At 44.1% G+C, this 19,179-nt stretch overlaps 1 protein-coding gene across 11 annotated transcripts in view; it reads left to right on the forward strand.

Annotated features, from left to right (window-relative positions):
- The window catches only part of TRIM67 (tripartite motif containing 67), a 54,210-nt gene extending 37,368 nt beyond the window's left edge, over positions 1 to 16,842 (forward strand). For 2 of the 11 annotated variants that reach the window (XM_069955624.1, XM_069955623.1), the window contains exons 6-10: positions 1,718 to 1,863; positions 7,545 to 7,683; positions 12,819 to 13,122; positions 14,312 to 14,474; positions 15,528 to 16,842. In XM_069955624.1, the coding sequence (XP_069811725.1) occupies positions 1,718 to 1,863; positions 7,545 to 7,683; positions 12,819 to 13,122; positions 14,312 to 14,474; positions 15,528 to 15,596 (821 nt within the window). In that variant the 3' untranslated portion in view covers positions 15,597 to 16,842. Of the gene's footprint in view, positions 1 to 1,705; positions 1,864 to 7,544; positions 7,684 to 12,749; positions 13,123 to 14,311; positions 14,475 to 15,527 lie in introns of all 11 variants that reach the window. The other 9 variants (XM_069955625.1, XM_069955627.1, XM_069955628.1 and 6 more) reach the window with 7 other exon arrangements.
- Positions 16,843 to 19,179: the final 2,337 nt, after the last annotated feature.

Consider the following 19,179-nt stretch of genomic DNA (forward strand, 5'->3'; position numbering starts at 1 on the left):
GAAATTACACGCAGTCGATCCTGGTTAGATTGAAACTCCGGACCTCAATACTGGGTTTAAAACAACGGCCATTGTTTAATTACAGCGGCCGATCACATGTATACTGTATACACTCCAGCCGGGATTCCATGCGGCCGCACAGAAAACTGACATGTCTATTTCGTGCAGCTGCTATTCATTATAATGGACTGTGCAGACAATGTAAAGTGCAGTTCTGGACGTACTTTACATTATCTTCTATGGCTAATTGGAGTGGGCAAAAGAAGAGCCCGTGGAGCCTCATCAAAGAGTCTCATAACACAGGACTAGCAAGATATCCCTCCGGGAAGGACCCAGCCAAGGGGTGGCTCCTGTAAGGAAACCACCATATTAAATGGCCCTGTAAGTCAATGTAATGACAAGGGAAAAACCAAGGCCAGGTAACCATCCACAGACAGCTGTTTCGGGGTGTTGCCCCTCATCAGTGTGGAGCAGGATTCTGGCTAGGTGGGAGCAATGCCTAGTAGAGCCATAAGAGAAACAGATCGCTGATCTCAGGGAGACCAGCCAAACTACAACACTGCCGGCTGCTAGTGAAAGCGCTCAATGCAGTGAAGTCCTAGGTGCATTGCCCCCTGGGAAACATGAATATGCAAAAGAGGAGCCTGTGAAGCCTCATTGAAGAGTCTCAAAACACCAGACTAGCCAGATATTCCTCCCGGAAGGACCCAGCCATTTGGCTAGTCTCCCTGAGATCAGCGATCTGTTTCTCTAATTGGAGTGCGGGCACACCCGAATGCGCCCATATTCCAATTAAAAAGAAGCGATGTTAACCTGGCTGGTACTGTAGTATCGGCTTAGTTGAACGTCTCAGACAGCGACCGTTCTATGACACGGCTGTGTCACAGAACGGCCGCTGTCTTCCCAGGTGTGAACATGGCCTGATTCAGCATCGATAATGTGAAAGAAATATAAGTCAGTCAGGAAACTGCTGTTTGTGTATGTGTATTGTGTGTATGCGTACTGTGTGCATTGTGTGCATTGTGTTAATGTGTATATAAAAAATATTGTATATAAAAAAAAACATTTTTTATTACTTGACATGTAGACTATGTTCACATACCGTCATATTGGACGGCAAATAACGGCTGTTATTTTATATTGTATTATTGTGCGAATAACTTCTGTTGTTACAAAATAACGGCAGTTATTTGCTGTTAAAGGGAGCCTGTCACCCCCACCCGACCCCCCGCTAGAGCCCCGGATACTTATCCCTCTCACAAAGTCCCGCTCCTGGAACCGGTCCCGGGATGGAGATATCCCCGTCTGAAGTCCAGAGCGTGCGCTGCTGAGATGAGTCTGACACCCATAGAGAATGAATGGAGCAGCCATTCCCTATGGGCATCGGACTCATCTATGCAGCGCCCACGCCGGGATTCAGACGGGGATATCTCTGTCCCGGGATCGGTTCCAGGAGCGGGACTTGACGAGATGGGGTAAGTATCCGGGGCTCTAGCGGGGGGTCGGGCGGCCTTCACCCCGTCACGGGGGGTGACAGGTTCCCTTTAAATGACGATGCGTGAACATAGCTGTAAGATGATCAAAAATTGCAAAATCCATCAATGTCATTCTCTTTTTTTGTCCCCCCTCCATGCTAACCATGTTACTATATCCACACACAACTGCTTATAGGAGGAAGGGCAGAGTTACACTAATCTATAATCAGTTCCTGTTACAGTGCCCCCCGTACCACTACTGCAGCTGGAGAAGTGCTGCACCAGGAATAACAGCGTTACCCTGGCCTGGAGGATGCCGCCATTTGCCCATAACCCTGTGGAAGGATATATCCTGGAACTAGACGATGGAGACGGCGGTCCGTTTAGGGTAAGAAAGCAAATATTTACTATATATTGCACATAGAATATTGTTTGTTTGTAAAAAAAATTCCATGTTTGAGACTCTTCTCAGTAGCTGATATCACAAAGCTCGTCAGACCCAGACGTTCTGCATTTGATTGCCTGTGGCTGGAGAGTTTGGATATCACCCTAGGGGAGGGGTAGGGAACCTGGAACAGCTGTTGCAAAAGTACAACTCCCATCATACCTGGACAGCCAAAGCTAAAGCTTTGGCTGTCCAGCCATGATGGGAGTTATACTTTTGCAACAGCTGAGGAGACAAGGTTCCCTACCCCTGCCCTAGGGAGTCCTGGAAAACATGGGTACACCCATAGGCCATAGGCTCTATCCATGTTTTCCTTGCAGCCCTAGGGTGGCATCCAACTTCCCCAGCCATGTGAAATCAAATGCCAAGCGTTCAGAGTCGAAGAACATTGCGCAAAAATAATGAAACACTATAGTCGTAGAAAGTTTCCTATAAAGAGGTGCACAAATAGATAACCCCCTTTGTAATACGGAGGCAACCTAATGATGATTTCACCTTCCTGTTAAAGTGTCACTGCGGGGTTTTGTGTGTGTGTGTGTGTGCAGAAATCAATAGTCCAGGCGATTTTAAGAAACTTCGTAATTGGGTTTATTAGACTTTCCCCAGCCCCCCCCCTCTCTCATCCACTGCTCATTATCATTACCTATAGAGAGGGGAGGGGGGAGGAGGGAGATTAGTCGCCAGCCGAGAGAAGAGAACAAGGGATTACACAGTGGGAGCTGTATGAAAGCCGGTATTCAGAGGTCAGAGAGGTCAGTGCTGACTTCAGAGGAGATAGCCTGGTGATGTAGCTGTAAATTAACTCTTTGTTGTCCTGTTTTGGTGTCTCATCTCCCTCCACCCCTCCCCTCTCCATAAGAGAACCATGAAGACAGGGGGGAGAGCTTCAAATTGCTTTTTCATGACAAAAATGCATTTTTTGACTAATAAACCCAATTACAAAGTTTCTTAAAATTGCCTGTACAAAAAAAAAAATTAAACGACAGGTACACTTTAAGTGTTGTTGCTGCAGTAAGGGGGACTAAAGCTGCCTGTATACATTAGATCAGATTCCTCCCAACAGCCTGGCCAAGTGGGTAAGTGTTCTGAAAGGGAAGAGGGGAATAAGCAGATACCATCCACCTCTGATGATAGTCGTCTATTTCTCCTAAGAAGAAAAGCATCAGGCAGTGTTGAAATCAAAAGACCTAACGCTCCCCCCCCCCCCCTCCTTCCCCATCAGTAGAAAGTAAGGCTACCCCTATACACACAAGATACTATAGCTGGCTGGATCCTGGATGGGTATGGTCGCCTTTATTTCATATCATGAAGAACTAAGATGTCCAGTCAGCAGTTCAGGAAGTTTATCCAATGTGTTCGGCTTCACTCATCTAAATATACATGTAAATATTCCGAGAGCATGTTCATGGTGTCTATGAATTGTTTGGGCTTCCAGTTTCTTATTAAACATCTAAAGAGAGAAACCTACAGTGTTTCTCCTAAAATAAGATAGGGTCTTATATTATTTTTCTTAAAAAAAAACAAAAAAGGGGGGGGGGGGGTAGGGCTTATTTTTGGGGTAGGTCTTATTTTCAGAAAAACATAGTATACTCCTTACTCCTACACTGTAGCCCCAGTTTATAAGGTAGTTAGCCACCATACTGTGTGTCCCACTGTTGTTAGGCTCCTATACTGTAAGTTCACCTTTAGTTAGACCCCCATACTGTATACCTACCCCCTTTGCAGGTAGTCCCCATACTGTATACCCCTAGATCTTCCCCCTTATGTATTCACCCCCCATGCTGTAAGGTACCCCTATACTGTATACGTCCCTCTCCCCCCTCTGTAATTTCTTCCCCATACTGTATACATCCCTCTTCCTTCTACAGTAAGGCCCCCCCATGCTGTACGCATGCCTCCCCTGCCCTGTATAATTGTTCTTCATACTGTATACCTCCCCCTCTGCAGTTGGTCCCCATACTGTATTCCTGTTTCCCCCTTTGTAGTTATTCCCCCATACTGTATACATACCCCTCTGCGGTAAGGCCTCCATACTGTATACCTCCTCCCCCTCGGTAGATGTTCCCCCCATACTGTATACCTCTTTTCCCTCTCTGTAGTTTCTTCCCCATACAGTATACCTCCCTACTCCCTTTGCAGGTAGTCCCCATACTGTATACCTCCCTCCCCCTCTGCAGGTTGTCCAAATACTGTATACATCCCCCTCTATAGTTGTTACCCCATACTTTATACATCCCCCTCTATAGTTGTTCCCCCATACTGTATACATCCCCCTCTATAGTTGTTCCCCCATACTGTATACATCCCCCTCTATAGTTGTTCCCCCATACTGTATACATTCCCCTCTGCAGGTAGTCCTCATACTAAATACCTCCCTCCCCCTCTGCAGGTTGTCCAAATACTGTATACATCCCCCTCTATAGTTGTTACCCCATACTGTATACATCCCCCTCTACAGTTGTTCCCCCATACTGTATACATCCCCCTCTATAGTTGTTCCCCCATACTGTATACATCCCCCTCTATAGTTGCTCCCCCATACTTTATACATCCCCCTCTATAGTTGTCCCCCACACTGTATACCTCCCCCTCTGCAGGTAGTCCCCATACTGTATACCTGCCCCCTGTAGTTGGCCCACGTACCCTCCATCCCCCCTTATATTCAATGTCCCCTACTGTGCATCTTCATATCCCTCCTGCCTCCCCTGCAGCTTGTGTTCAGCAGGTGGGGGCGGAACATAACAAGTCTGGCCCTGATTGGCTGATGCTCAGCCACCCAGTGTCAGGGATCTGGTCAGCTGACTATAACTAGGGCTTATTATTGGAGTACGGCTTCTATTTCAACCCTGCTCCAAAGATCCTGCAAAGCGAAGCTCGGTCTTACTATCGAGTTGTGATTTGGAACGCCAACAGTTTTGGTATATATACTCTGATGGATTCCTCTTGCCTCTATATATACTTATTTCTATTGGTCTCTTTATTCTATAAGCACATATCAATCTGTCGGTGTCATTATCCAGAGACCGGCGCTTTTCAACGTCCTAAACATATGTGAGCTGCTGCCTAGAAAAGCATAGGACTCATTACATTCAAATTACGTGGTAGACTCCGCCCCTTTCGTCAGCGAACCGATACAATGTAGCTGTCACTGCGCTGACATCTCCATCAGTAAACTTTATTCCTAGAACAGTTCAAATCCAATTAGGATTATAATGTGGCTTTCCCTGTGAATGAGCGTCTGTAAGTCACAAAGAAGGTTTCCGTCTGAAGCCGCAGCCAAGGAACAATCACTAATCCAGATCACAACAAGTGACGACGGGATTTGTTCTCCAACTCGACACTCGGAAAAGTCTGGTTCCAAATTGTTTTCGGCTAAGCTTTCCCTGTCACAAAGCCTTGAAATAATGATGGGATTAGTAATATGGAATGTAGTTCAGCTAATTGGGTCAGTCCCTTCAGTATCACAAGTGCCAGAAATACTCACTCTTATTATTAATACAGCAGGAAGATTCTGGGAACTAAGAATACGAACATTATCCTATGAATATAGTGAATGCGGACCCTGTCCGGGACAAATATGTCAGAACTGGTGCCAGAGATTTGTAATTTACTACTATTAAAAATCTCTAGTCTTCCAGTACTTATCAGCTGCTGTATGCCCTGCAGGTAGTGGTGTATTATTTCCAGTCTGACACAGTGCTCTCTGCTGCCACCTCTGTCCATGTCAGGAACTGTCCAGAGCAGTAGCAAATCCCCATAAAAAACCATTACTACTCTGGACAGTTCCTGACATGGACAGAGGTGGCAGCAGAGAGCACTGTGTCAGACTGGAAAGAGTACACTACCTCCTGCAAAGCATACAGCAGCTGATAAGTACTGGAAGACTTGGAATTTTTTTAATAGAAGTAAATTACAAATCTCTGGCACTTTCTAGCACATTTTACAGCAAGTTTCGTTTTCTTATCCCAACATCTCCCTTTATAGACCCATCACCTATTATAGGACTCATGTTAGGGTCCTATTCCACGAGACGATTATCGTTCGGATAATCGTTAAATCGTTCGATAATTGTTCGGTTGAAGAGCAGTTTACAATTAAACGAATTAAATCGTTGATCGCTTAATAAGACCTGGACCTATTTTTATCGTTGCTCGTTCGCAAATCGTTCACATGGAATAAGACGTCGTCTGGTTGTTCGCAGTAGCGATGAACACAATAGCGATGACGACGACTGGAACAACGATCATTGTTCCGTATGATTGGGTGAACGATTTCAGGTTGTTCACAATAGCGGTTGTTTGAGATCGTTTACTGTTAATGATATTGCGAACGATAATCGTGGAATAGGGCCCTTAGATGCAACCAACACCCCAAGCTTTGGGGTGGTGCCTAAGGCTAGGCTAGATAAAAGCTAAATACAGACGTCATTTTAAATGGAAATTAAATATTGTGTGAACAAATGAAAAAAAAGGTTGTATTTTGCAAAAGCAGGTAATAAATAATGAGCATGTCCGTTAATTGGACGTTCCTAATCAACGACTTCACTTATTTTATACAGTGTGTGCACTGACTTCAATAGAGCGCATTATCATATTCAAAATATGGCTGTATATTGTCAAAGTTACAGCTGTATTTTCTATTATTTTCTTGTGTGTGAACATGGCATTAGGCTTCAACCACACAACGCCTTTTTTCAGCCATTTAACAGCTGTTTTTTAGGATGGACACTGCCCATCCAAATAACGGCTGTTATTTTAAAGTGTCACTGTCGTTTTTTTTTGTTTGTTTGTTTCTGCAGAAATCAATAGTCAAGGGGATTTTAAGAAACTTTGTATGTGGGTTTATTAGGCAAATATGCCATTAACTGCATTCAAAAAGACTTTTCCCAGCCCCCACCCCCTCTCTCTCATTTACGGCTCATTATCAGGAAATCACGACTCTTTTACATCAGTCATACCCTGTGTAACATATGGAGAGGGGAGGGGGGAGATTAGTCACCAGCAGAGAACAAAGGATTACACAGTGGGAGCTGTGTGAAAGCCGGTATTCAGAGGCCAGTGAGGTCAGTTACTTCAGAGGAGATAGCCCAGTGATGTAGCTGTAAATTAACTCTTTGTCGTCCTGTTTTGATGCCTCATCTCTCTCCACCCCTCCCCTCTCCATAGAAAACCATAAAGACAGGGGGGAGAGCTTCATACTACTTTTTCATGATAAAAATGCATTTTTCAGCTAATTAACTCAATTACAAAGTTTCTTAAAATCACCTCTACTATTGATTTCTGCAAAAAAAAATTTTTAAACAACAGTGACACTTAAAAAAAAAGGCTGTTATTTAAAAAAAAACGCAGTTATTTCACAACAACGGCTGTTATTGCAAAACGATGTCTGTTATTTTACGGCCATTCTAAAACTGCCCAAAAAAACACGTCTTCTCGTAGCCGTTAGGTGACTATATATTTCCGATAGCTTTTATCTCTCCCGACCTCCCCAGTTTCCATATAATATGTCATGTGACTTTGATGAAGTAAACCATAAGGTGACCCACTTCCATTTTTAACATTGCACTCACTTGATATCAGGTTTATACACTATCTGTCCTAACAAATCTGTTTTTCTGCCATCAGGAAGTTTATGTTGGAAAAGAAACTTTATGCACAATTGATGGTCTTCACTTCAACAGCACATACAATGCAAGAGTCAAAGCGTTCAATTCAACTGGCCTTGGACCTTACAGCAAAACTGTGGTGCTCCAGACATCTGATGGTGGGCAGATTCTTTCCAGATTTATACCTTTACTGCTGTTTTGTAGTCATATTAATGTATCCTATTCTTAAAGGGAACCAATCACCCCGAAAATCCATCTTAAGATAAGGAAACGTGCTGGCACATCACCCAGCACGTTTCCTAAACATCCCCCTGTAACCTCTGTGCCCCCCTCCATTAGTCAGTAATCTTACTTTGAAGAAGTCCCGCGCTGTATGTAAATTTCTGGCAAGTAGTCACGGTGGGCGGAATTAGTCACAGGTCCTGGGCGTCTGTAATGGCTGTAATCACACCCAGAGGGGCGTGCTTGAGGTCTGCCTTCCATCCACGTGACCCAGCGGCTTGCTTTTCACGTCGTTGGCGCGCTGACATCATCCGCACGCAGCGCAGACGTCTTCTGTAGTCCGCGCATGCGCAGTACGGCGGGAGACGACGCCGACGTACTGCGCATGCGCGGACTCCGGAAGACGAAGGCGCTGCATGCGGATGACGTCAGCGCGCCGCCGACGTGAAACGCAAGCCGCCGGGTCACGTGGATGGAAGGCAGACTTCAAGCACGCCCCTCTGGGTGTGATTACAGCCATTACAGACGCCCAGGACCTGTGACTGATTCCGCCCACCGTGACTACTTGCCAGAAATTTACATACAGCGCGGGACGTCTTCAAAGTAAGATTACTGACTGATGGAGGGGGGCACGGAGGTTACAGGGGGATGTTTAGGAAACGTGCTGCGTGATGTGCCAGCACGTTTCCTTATCTTAAGATGGATTTTCGGCGTGATTGGTTCCCTTTAAGGGTAGCTTCACACGTACCAACTCGCAGCGTTAATAACACTGCGAGTCGGCTAGGTCCTGGCAGATCACTTTCACTACATACACACAGCGGTCTTAACGACCGCTGCGTGTATGTAATTCTGCCGGCCGCTTAACCGCTTCAGCTGCCGCCCGGCTGCCCTGCCGCAGTCACTGATTGGCCGGGCGGGAGAGCAGTATGCCGGGACCTGTGCAGCGAGGAGAGGTAATGTATACGGAGCGGAGCGGGAGCAGAAGGGGTTAAGCAGCCGGCAGAATTACATACACGCAGCGGTTGTTCAAAGCGCTGTGTGTATGTAGTAAAAGTGATCTGCCAGGACCTAGCCGACTCGCAGCGTTATTAACGCTGCAAGTCGGTACGTGTGAAGCTACCCTCAGTGTGTATCTGGACAAAATACACCTACATGTTTGAAACTTAAAGCGGTTTCCTGATGATTACACCTAATATCAACTATTTGAAGGGTTTCAAAAAGTTGAATAGATTTGTAATTTACTTCTATTAAAAAAAATCTCCAGTCTTATAGTACTTATCAGCTGCTGTATGCCCTGCAGAAAGTGGTGTATTCTTTTCAGTTTGACACAGTGCTCTCTGCTGCCACCTCTGTCCATGTCAGGAACAGTCCAGAGCAGCAGCAAATCCCTATAGAAAACCTCTCCTGCTGTCCAGACTGGGAAAAATACTCCCCTTTCTGCAGGACATATAGCAGCTGATAAGTACTGGAAGGCTTACGATTACAAATCTTTGGCAATTTGGAATAATTTTTTTTTTTTTTTTTTGCTGATCTACCCCTTTAATAAATTTTAGTAAATAAAATTATTTACCTTTCTGTCATCTTGTATACTTCCCTTCTGTTTCGGATGCAACCTCTCTGCTCTGTTGTCTTCATTAGTCTAACTTCCCATCTAATGTTCATCCTATAACAGACTTTCTGTTTCTGCTGTACACTATAGCCAGAAATTCAGCCAACTCTAGCTTCTTAGAGCTGGCTGAATTCCCAGATAGAGTGTAAAACAGGAAGAGGAAGTTAGGCTAATGAAAGCAATAGAAAAGAAAGTTTGCACCGGAAGCAGAAGGAAAGCAAGAAAGGTCACAGAAAGGTATTTGACAGGTGAAAGTAGATTCAATCATCAGCAAACCCCTTTCACATAGTTGTCCGTATACAGCAATCCAGACACTGTGTATAGGTTTAATAATAAAACTCAATCTGCCTTTTGCCACCCCTGAGGGACCATGGGAGCTCATTCTGATAGAACTGTGCAGCGACTCAAAGGACGTTGGATGCAATGGACGTCATTGAATGTCCTGTAAAGCTCCAGGATGTTCAATTATGTCATGGCTATAGGATGAGTCACATGCTGGGGAAGGAGAGGGCACAGCAGGACTGCAGTATGGTAGGGACCTGTATGTATCATAATTAGGCTATGTTCACACTACGTATCTTTATGCTCGTATTGCGAACCGCGAATATACGCACGTAGTTTTGAGGTTGATGCGTTCGCTTGAAAGTATACGATATACGGCCGCACAATGCACACTACATATGAGCTTACGGCCGGATCGTATACGCCGCCGTGAAAAATAAACAAGACCATTGCTTGAGGACGGAAATGTTCCAACTCACGGCCGTGGATTTCCATGCGGTCCCGTACGGAGAACTTATTTCAGCCAAATTGAACTTTATTTTTCGATCCAAAAGGTTCTGTGAGTTTTATTGGGCGAAGATTTTCAAGTAAATGACCTGCCTCAGATCGCTTCGAAACAAGCTAGGGAAGCATAACTGTACTGCGGGCGTATGTTCGCGGTTCGTACGCATCTGGCCGCATGTCGATTTTTCCCACGGCCGTAGTTTCAGCCGCACATGTACGGCGCCGTAAGAACTGCGGACGGATTCGCACGCAGTGTGAACATAGCCTTAATATGTTTGCTTGTTTGTATGTAGCAGTGCTTTGTGTACTGTATATGTATGTAGCAGTGCTTTGTGTACTGTATATGTATGTAGTAGTGCTTTGTGTACTGTAGCACAGCTTTGTGTGCGTGCGTTTTATGTAGCAGAGCTGTGTGTGTATATATAGCAGACCTGTATGCAGTGCTGAGTGTGTGCATGTATGTAGCAGTGCTGAGTGTGTGGGTGTGTTATGTAGCAGAGCTGTATTCAGTGCTTTGTGTGTGTGCGCATGTATGTAGCAGTTCTGAGTATGTGTGTTTGTGTGTGTTATATAGCAGAGCTGTGTGTGTATATGTAGCAGACCTCTATGCAGTGCTGTGTGTGTGTGTGTGTGTGTATATGTAGCAGACCTCTATGCAGTGCTGTGTGTGTGTGTGTGTGTGTGTGTGTGTGTATATGTAGCAGACCTCTATGCAGTTTTGCGTGTGTATGTATGTAGCAGTTCTGAGTGTGTGTGTGTGTGTGTGTGTGTGTTATGTAGCAGACCTCTATGCAGTTGTGTGTGTGTGTGTATGTAGCAGTTCTGAGTGTGTGTGTTATGTAGCAGAGCTGTGTTTGTATATGTAGCAGACCTCTATGCAGTTGTGTGTGTGTGTATGTAGCAGTTCTGTGTGTGTGTGTGTGTGTTATGTAGCAGAGCTGTGTTTGTATATGTAGCAGACCTCTATGCAGTGCTGTGTGTGTGCGCATGTATGTAGCAGTTCTGAGTGTGTGTGTTATGTAGCAGAGCTGTGTGTGTATATGTAGCAGACCTCTATGCAGTTTTGTGTGTGTATGTATGTAGCAGTTCTGAGTGTGTGTGTGTGTGTGTGTGTGTTATGTAGCAGACCTCTATGCAGTTGTGTGTGTGTATGTATGTATGTAGCAGACCTCTATGCAGTTTTGTGTGTGTATGTATGTAGCAGTTCTGAGTGTGTGTGTGTGTGTGTATATATGTAGCAGACCTGTATGCAGTTGTGTGTGTGTATGTATGTAGCAGTTCTGAGTGTGTGTGTGTGTTATGTAGCAGAGCTGTGTTTGTATATGTAGCAGACCTCTATGCAGTGCTGTGTGTGTGTGTGTGTGTGTGTGTGTATGTATGTAGCAGTTCTGAGTGTGTGTGTGTTATGTAGCAGAGCTGTGTTTGTATATGTAGCAGACCTCTATGCAGTTGTGTGTGTGTGTGTATATGTATGTAGCAGTTCTGAGTGTATGTTATGCAGCAGAGCTGTGTGTATATGTAGCAGACCTGTATGCAGTGCTGAGTGTGTGTGTATGCAGCAGATCCGTGTGCATGTATGTAGTAGTGCTGAGTGTGTGTTATGTAGCAGAGCTACCCTCTTATTTGTTCTAGTGATATATGTGTGTGTGTGTGTGTGTGTTGGGGTAGGGGTGTGACATTTAAGGGCCTGTTTTTCACAAGCATAATACTGGGACATGTATGTATCTGTATTGTGGCCGCAGCCTGATGCATCGTAGGAATTCATTACAGGTTCTATGATAATGTATGTTGTATGTAAGTGATTAGACCTGTGGTCAGGATGCCCTGATATTACACTACAGGCTGGGTTCATACTACGTTTTTCAATTGAGTGCATCCGTTTTGATCCGTTTTTTCCATTGACTTCCATTATAGAAAAAAAGGATCAAAACAGGTCCGTTTTTTTTTTATGTAGACAAAAATAGGTCGACTGTTTTTTGTACGTTAAAAAAAAAATTGATCCGTTTTGATCCTTTTTTTGTATAATGGAAGTCAATGGAAAAACAGATCAAAGCGGATGTATGCAATTGCATCTGTTTTTCCATCCGTTTTTTGCAAAAAAGGATTAAAAACAGGTTGCAAAAACATAGAGTAAACCCAGACCTAGTCCCCAAGCCCCAAAATACAGTGAAGAATGAATATCTAGAATCAACGGCCACCATTAATGATCATGATCATTACTTATGGCCGTTCTTTTTAAAAAAAAAACAGCTGTAATTTGTCCTTATTTTTACATTGTGAGAACATAGCCTTAGTCTTTAAAGGGAGTGTGTATACTCTACCTTAAATGAGGGCAGCATAAACTAGTAACAGAAATGCTGAACAGATCGGTGTATTACTTACATCATTCTGTTTAGCAGTTCTTCTAATATGCAGGAAACTGGGCTTTGTGCCTCACCACTTCCCTTCCCTCCAGCTGCTGATTGACAGCTGTCTGCCTAAAGCCAACATTGATACACAACTGCCAATCAGTGACCAGTAAGTAGAGTGTGTGCTCATGAATATCCAGGACTACTGAGCACACATACATAATGAAGAGGTCTACTTATTGTCCATGTTATTCAGGAGGATACAGTGTAAGTGATCCATCATTCTGTTTAGCTTCTCTGACCATTACTTTACTCTGTTCTCTTTCAGTGGCCTTTTTCACATTTGATTCAAACACAGCTCATAGGGACATCGTCTTATCCAACGACAACATGACGGCGTCCTGCAGCAGCTATGATGATAGAGTGGTTTTGGGCACAGCTGCATTCTCAAAAGGAGTTCACTACTGGGAAGTTCAGGTTGACAGATACGACAACCACCCCGATCCGGCTTTTGGTGTCGCCAGAATTAATGTTGTGAAGGATATGATGCTGGGGAAAGACGATAAGGCCTGGGCCATGTATGTGGACAATAACCGGAGCTGGTTCATGCACTGCAACTCTCATACCAACAGGTAAGTGCTAGCTAAGGAGCCATATAGCAGGCAGATATCAGGATGTTCATAAAGAAGCGCTGGGGTTATCCAGGGCTACAAAAACATGGCCACTTTCTTCCAGAGACAGCACCGCTCTTGTCTCCAGTTTGGGTGCAGGTTTTGCAAATTAGTTCCATTAAAGTGAATGGAACTTAATTGCAAACCGCACCTGACCTAAAGGCAAGAGCGGTGCTGTCTCTGGAAGAAAGTGGCCATGTTTTTGTAGCCCTGGAAGGGGTTATCCAGGGCTACAAAAACATGGCCCCTTTTCCCCCGCTCTTGTCTCCAGATTGGGTGGGGTTTGAAACCCTGTTCCATTGAAGTAAATGGAGCTTAATTGCAAACCACACCTGACCTGGAGACAAGAGTGGGGCAAAAGTGGCCATGGTTTTGTAGTGCTGGATAACCCCTTTAAAGGAGAAGTCCACCAATTTGAAGAAATTAACAGCCGGCAATGGCAGGTGGGAACATAATAAACAACCACTACTTACCTCTCCCTGAAGCGCCATGTCACAAGCTCCAAAACCCTGCCTGGAGGGCATTTTCCCTCAAGTTCAAATGTCATCTCAGCTGCCGTCCCAGTCACTGACTGGCTGAGCGGGCAGTCCATTACCCAGGTCGTGATATTCGATCAGCCTATGCTCCCACAATGTCTTTTTAAGGCAAAATAAACCCCAAAATTCTTTCCAATCTGACACACTGCTCCCTGCTGCCACCTCTGTCCATGTCAGGAACTGTCCAGAGCAGCAGCAAATCCCAATAGAAAACCTCACCTGTTCTGGACAGTTCCTGACATGGACAGAGGTGGCAGCAGAGAGCACTGTGTCAGACTGGTAAGAATACACCACTTCCTGCAGGACATACAGGAGCTGATGAGTACTAGCAGACTGGAGATTTTTAAATAGAAGTAAATTACAAATCTGTACACCTTTCCAAAACCAGTTGATTTGTAAGAAAAAGCTTTTCGCTGGACATCCCCTTTAAGGCCAAAATTCGCCCAGTCTTGAAGTGATAAAAGGAAATAGATAAATTTTACTTAAACAGGGCTGACTGCTTATAGCTTTGTATGCTGAGTATGGTTTGTTGAAAATATTGTATCCTGATACTATTATAACTATCACTGTATGTTTATGAGGTGTCTTCATATGCATCTTCTCTTCTTATACAGAACAGAAGGAGGTGTTAGTAAAGGCACTGTAGTCGGCATACTCCTGGACCTTAACAAGCATATACTCATATTCCGTATCAATGGAAAGCAGCAGGGACCTGTAGCATTTGAGAACATTGATGGTGTGTTCATGCCAGCAATAAGTCTCAATCGAAATGTGCAAGTAAGTCCACACTTTATGCCCTGATTGGGGGCGATTTATCAAACATGGTGTAAAGTGAGACTGGCTCAGTTGCCCCTAGCAACCAATCAGATTCCACCTTTCATTTTCCAAAGAGTCTGTGAGGAATGAAAGGTGGAATCTGATTGGTTGCTAGGGGCAACTGAGCCAGTTTCACTTTACACCATGTTTAATTAATCTCCCCCATTGTCTTTATATTGTCATCTCACTAAGATATGGATAACAATTTGAGATGGGAATGGCCGTTCAAAGCAAAATGTACCGTCAGATGCATTGTTGTTTTTTTCTACATTAGCAAATTGGGGTGGGGATCCTTGTGGTATAGTCTTTTTTTTAGAATGCCACCTGGTCCCCGCTTTTGATGGCGTGTTTTTTGCCGTGCCCCAGTCCGGCTCTATACAATGGGGGTGGGTTCGGTGCCCCCCTCCCCCCCCCCCCCCCCCCCCCCCCCCCAGTGTGGTGATATCCCCTTTCCTCTGTGACGTAGCTCCTTGAATTCTAATGGAGGAAGGTGCTTGGCTGTTCAAGCATGATGAGAGTTGTAGTTTTGCAACAGCTTGGAGAGCTGACGTTCCCTACCCCTGACGTAGACAGTCAGAACGGAGGCTCTAGGTGACTTGGGTGTTTGGGTCATTGACATGAATGGAACCTGCAGCAGTCATGGTCATCCTGTTGTTGGTGGGATGCTGACAGTTACCGATTAGAGATGAGCGAACCGAGTTCGGGTTAGAGTCAATCCGAACCCGAACGTTCGGCATTTGATTAGCAGTGGCTGCTGAACTTGGATAAACCTCTAAGGTTGTCTGGAAAACATGGATACAGCCAATGACTATATCCATGTTTTCCACATAGCCTTAGGGCTTTATCCAACTTCAGCAGCCCCCGCTAATCAAATGCCGAAAGTTCGTGTTCGGATGGACTCCAGCATGCTCCAGGTTCACTCATCTCTATTACCAATGCTGGATGGAGTACATGCAGTGTGATCACACCCTGTATAAAAGGCAATCTAACTCTACTATGATTCTGTCTCCACAGGTGACTCTTCATACAGGCCTGGAGGTGCCAACGATCTTACGGCAGACCAAGGCAGTAACTAACCTTTAAACACTGATGCACCATTTCATAGGCGACTCTTTTATAACTGGATGTTACCATGACATAACAGTAAACTCATCAGGGAAGCAATGAATGGGGTACACAACCGTCAGATCCGCCAATAGTTATAAACTATGTAGCAAATTCTCCAAACCGACACAAAAACGTTACCGTTTCATTCTTCTATTTTACATAAAATCAGACAAAATCTGTTGAATCCCATTCAGACGTATTGGATCTCGGGAATATATGTTCTGGCCACGTATTCCCGCCTCAGGATCACACTGTGTAGTTGCATCATTCCTTTTTGTTTTCTTTTTATTGCTGTAATTTGTTTTTTTTTTACATTCTATATGATTCTTTAGCCATTTTTTACTACGCTTTTTCTACACATTAATTCGATTTTTTGATCCTGACTTTGTCCAAGTCCCTGAATGGTCACGATCATAATGGTTAATCGTACTCAAGATATGTATACGAACAGAGTTTGTCGGGTAAAACAAATGGTTTGTGTAGTTTGTGATATATTATGTATTGTATATGCAGCCTTTGGTGCTAATCTGTACTATGACAGTCCATTTACTACAGTCTATCTGTTGCCTGAAAGAGGAAGAATGATTCCAGGACATGGAGGAGCTGTACTGTCTTACAGGCATCGCTGGATACAGGGTGATTCACTAGTGTAAAGCTGGCCATAGACGTTAGAGGATTGTCAGGGACCGCTTATTCAACATTAAAGGGGTACTCTGGTATCAGAAAATTGTACTTAAATTAAACTATCACCCCAAGACATGTAACTTTCTAATGTAGTATTATCACTTATAGTCCTGGGTTCAGTGGCTTTTCATGCCGCACCCCTGACAGGAAATGGAAAATAGAAGGACTACAAAATTTGCATTGATCCTGGCTCCTCCCTCTTTATTGTGACAACGCATCATTCTCTGACGTCACAGGAGGAGTGGCTAGATCTTGCCTGCCATCCCCCTGAGTGTAGTTACAGTGTTTAGGAAGCAGTTTCAAGCAGTCAGTTGGGTTCCTTAATGTGAGAGGTGTCTGAGTGCTGCTAACATCTAAGCAGACAAGGAGTGCAAGAAGCAGGTGCTGCAACTGAACTTATATGTGCACTAGGCTGCAGTAAAATGAGATGGGTGGGGAACTGGCAGGAGTGCTGAGGGGGATGTAGGCCAGTTTATTTATTTATAGGGTTAAAGTGTCACTGTCGTTTAATTTTTTTTTTTTTTTTCAGAACTCAATAGTCCAGGCGATTTTAAGTAACTTTGTAATTGGTTTTATTAGCAGAAAATGCATTTTTATCATGAAAAAACTGTTTGAAGCTCTTCCCCCTGTCTTCATGGCTTGCTTATGGAGAGGGGAGAGGTGGAGGGAGATGAGGCACCAGAACAGGCCAACAAAGAGTTAATCTACAGCTACATCACCAGGCTATCTCCTCTGAAGCCAGCACTGACCTCTCAGACCACTGTCACCCACCTCCGTGTTGTGTAATCCTTTGTTCTCTGCTCTCTGCTGCCGACTAACTCCCTCCTCCCCCCTCCCCTCTCTATAGAAGAGACAGGGTTGTGTCTGATGCAACAAGTCACAATTTCCTGATATTTTGCAGTGAATGGAAAAAAGGAGGGAGGGGGGGACCTGGGGAAAGTCTTTTTGAATGCAGATAATGGCAGATTTGACTAATAAACCCAATTACAAAGTTTTTTTTTTAAATCGCCTGGACTATTGATTTCTGCAAAAAAAAAAATATGACAGTGACTCTTTAAGGAAACCCTTTTATGAACAATTTCAAACAGTTAGTTGGGCTCCTTAATGTGAGAGGTGCCTAAGTGCTGCTGACATCTAAGCAGACAAGGAGCGAGAGAAGCAAGAGCTGCAACTTAATTGATATGTGCAATAGTCTGCAGTGAAATGAGATGTTCTGCAACAGCTTAGGCTGGGTAACTGGGGGCAGGAGTGCTGGGGGGGATTGTAGGCCAGTTTATGTATTTACTGGGTTAATAAAACCCTTTCATGAACAATTTCCTTGGGGTCCTTATTGTGAGAGGTGTCAAATGCTGCGTTTACATGGAACGATTATCGTTCGAATTTTCACTATAACGATCACATTTGAGCGATAATCGGCTCATGTAAACACAGCGAACGATCAAGTGACGAGCAAGAAATCGTTCATTTTGATCTTTCAACATATCCTTAAATCGTCGTTGGTCGTTCACTAAAAATTCGCAGATTGCTTCATGTAAACAGTCTTTCAAAGATTCACCCTGTGTGTGAGATGGGCTTAAGCGATCTTAAAAACGATTTTTCTAACGATTTATTCGTCTAAACGCCGATCGTTATCAAAACCAAATCGTTGCTTAAAAATCGTTTAACGATCGATTGGGCAAATTATCGCTTAGTGTAAACGGACCTTAAGTGCTGCTAACATCTGAGCAGACAAGGAGTGAAAGAAACAGGTGCTGCAACTGTACTCATATGTGCAATAGTCTGCAGTGAATTGAGATGCTCTGCAACAGCTTTGGGTGGGCAACTAGCAAGAGTGCTAGGGGAGGGAAGTAGGCAGGGTGGGAGGACTGTGATAAAAGGTTGAGAGAAAGCAATGCATTTTAGGATCTGTAGTACTGAGCAACTCAACCAGGAAGTACAACCACAAAATACAAAACTGAGACCCCAAAACAAATGAATTTTTGGTAGTTTCAGAACTAGAGGTAAGGAATACTAGGTGTATTTTTTTTTAAACCTTATGTCGGAGTACCCCTTTAAGCAGACCAAGAAGCTATTGTTGCGTGCTACAGTCAGACAATGTCTCAATCAGGAGTGCCCCTTAAAGTGGGGGTCATTGATATTCGCTGCCGCAGCATCAGCCACGGAATGTTCAACCCGTGCAGTGTATTTTTTCAGCAAATATCTAATTCTTGGATGTAGAATGTTGAATGCTCTGAACCTTCTCTTCCCCTAAGGCCTGTGGCCAGTTTATGTACTTACAGGGTTAATGGAACCTTTTCATGAACAATTTCAAGCAGTGAGTGGGCTTCATTGATGTGAGAGGTGTCTAAGTGCTACTAACCTACAGTCTGTAAATAGATACAGTATTTTAATATGCTCTTTGACTAAATCTGTGGACAGTTTTATGTGTGTAATAAGCATTAACCAATTACTGTGTGCCCTGAAGATTGACATCCACATCATTCCATAGACATTACTATCTTCATGGTTTTAGTATAAAAGCGCCAGATTTCCCTAGTTGTATCATCACGTATATATAATGTGCATCTTGCATTTTCCAGAGGTGATGGCTCATGATGACCCCCCCCCCAAAAAAAATTAAAGGCCAGCGGTTTTAGTCCTGGAACTGTTTTAGACCCTTTAACTGCTTTAGGATTTGTTATGGACCAAAGCCTAAGCAGTTTCATTCTTAAAGGGGCATTCTATGTTAAATATATGTTGAATCATCCCCCCTCCTGGAGACTAACAAATCCTTCAATACTTGTTATTATCTATTCAGTCTCATTCCCCCAGTTCTGAGCTGCTGCTTTCTGCTGAAGAAACAGAAAACTGTTTGTGAGTTGTTCTCTCCATCTCC

Source organism: Dendropsophus ebraccatus, chromosome 15 (genome assembly GCF_027789765.1).
Source record: "Dendropsophus ebraccatus isolate aDenEbr1 chromosome 15, aDenEbr1.pat, whole genome shotgun sequence".
NCBI classification, from domain to species: Eukaryota; Metazoa; Chordata; class Amphibia; order Anura; family Hylidae; genus Dendropsophus; species Dendropsophus ebraccatus.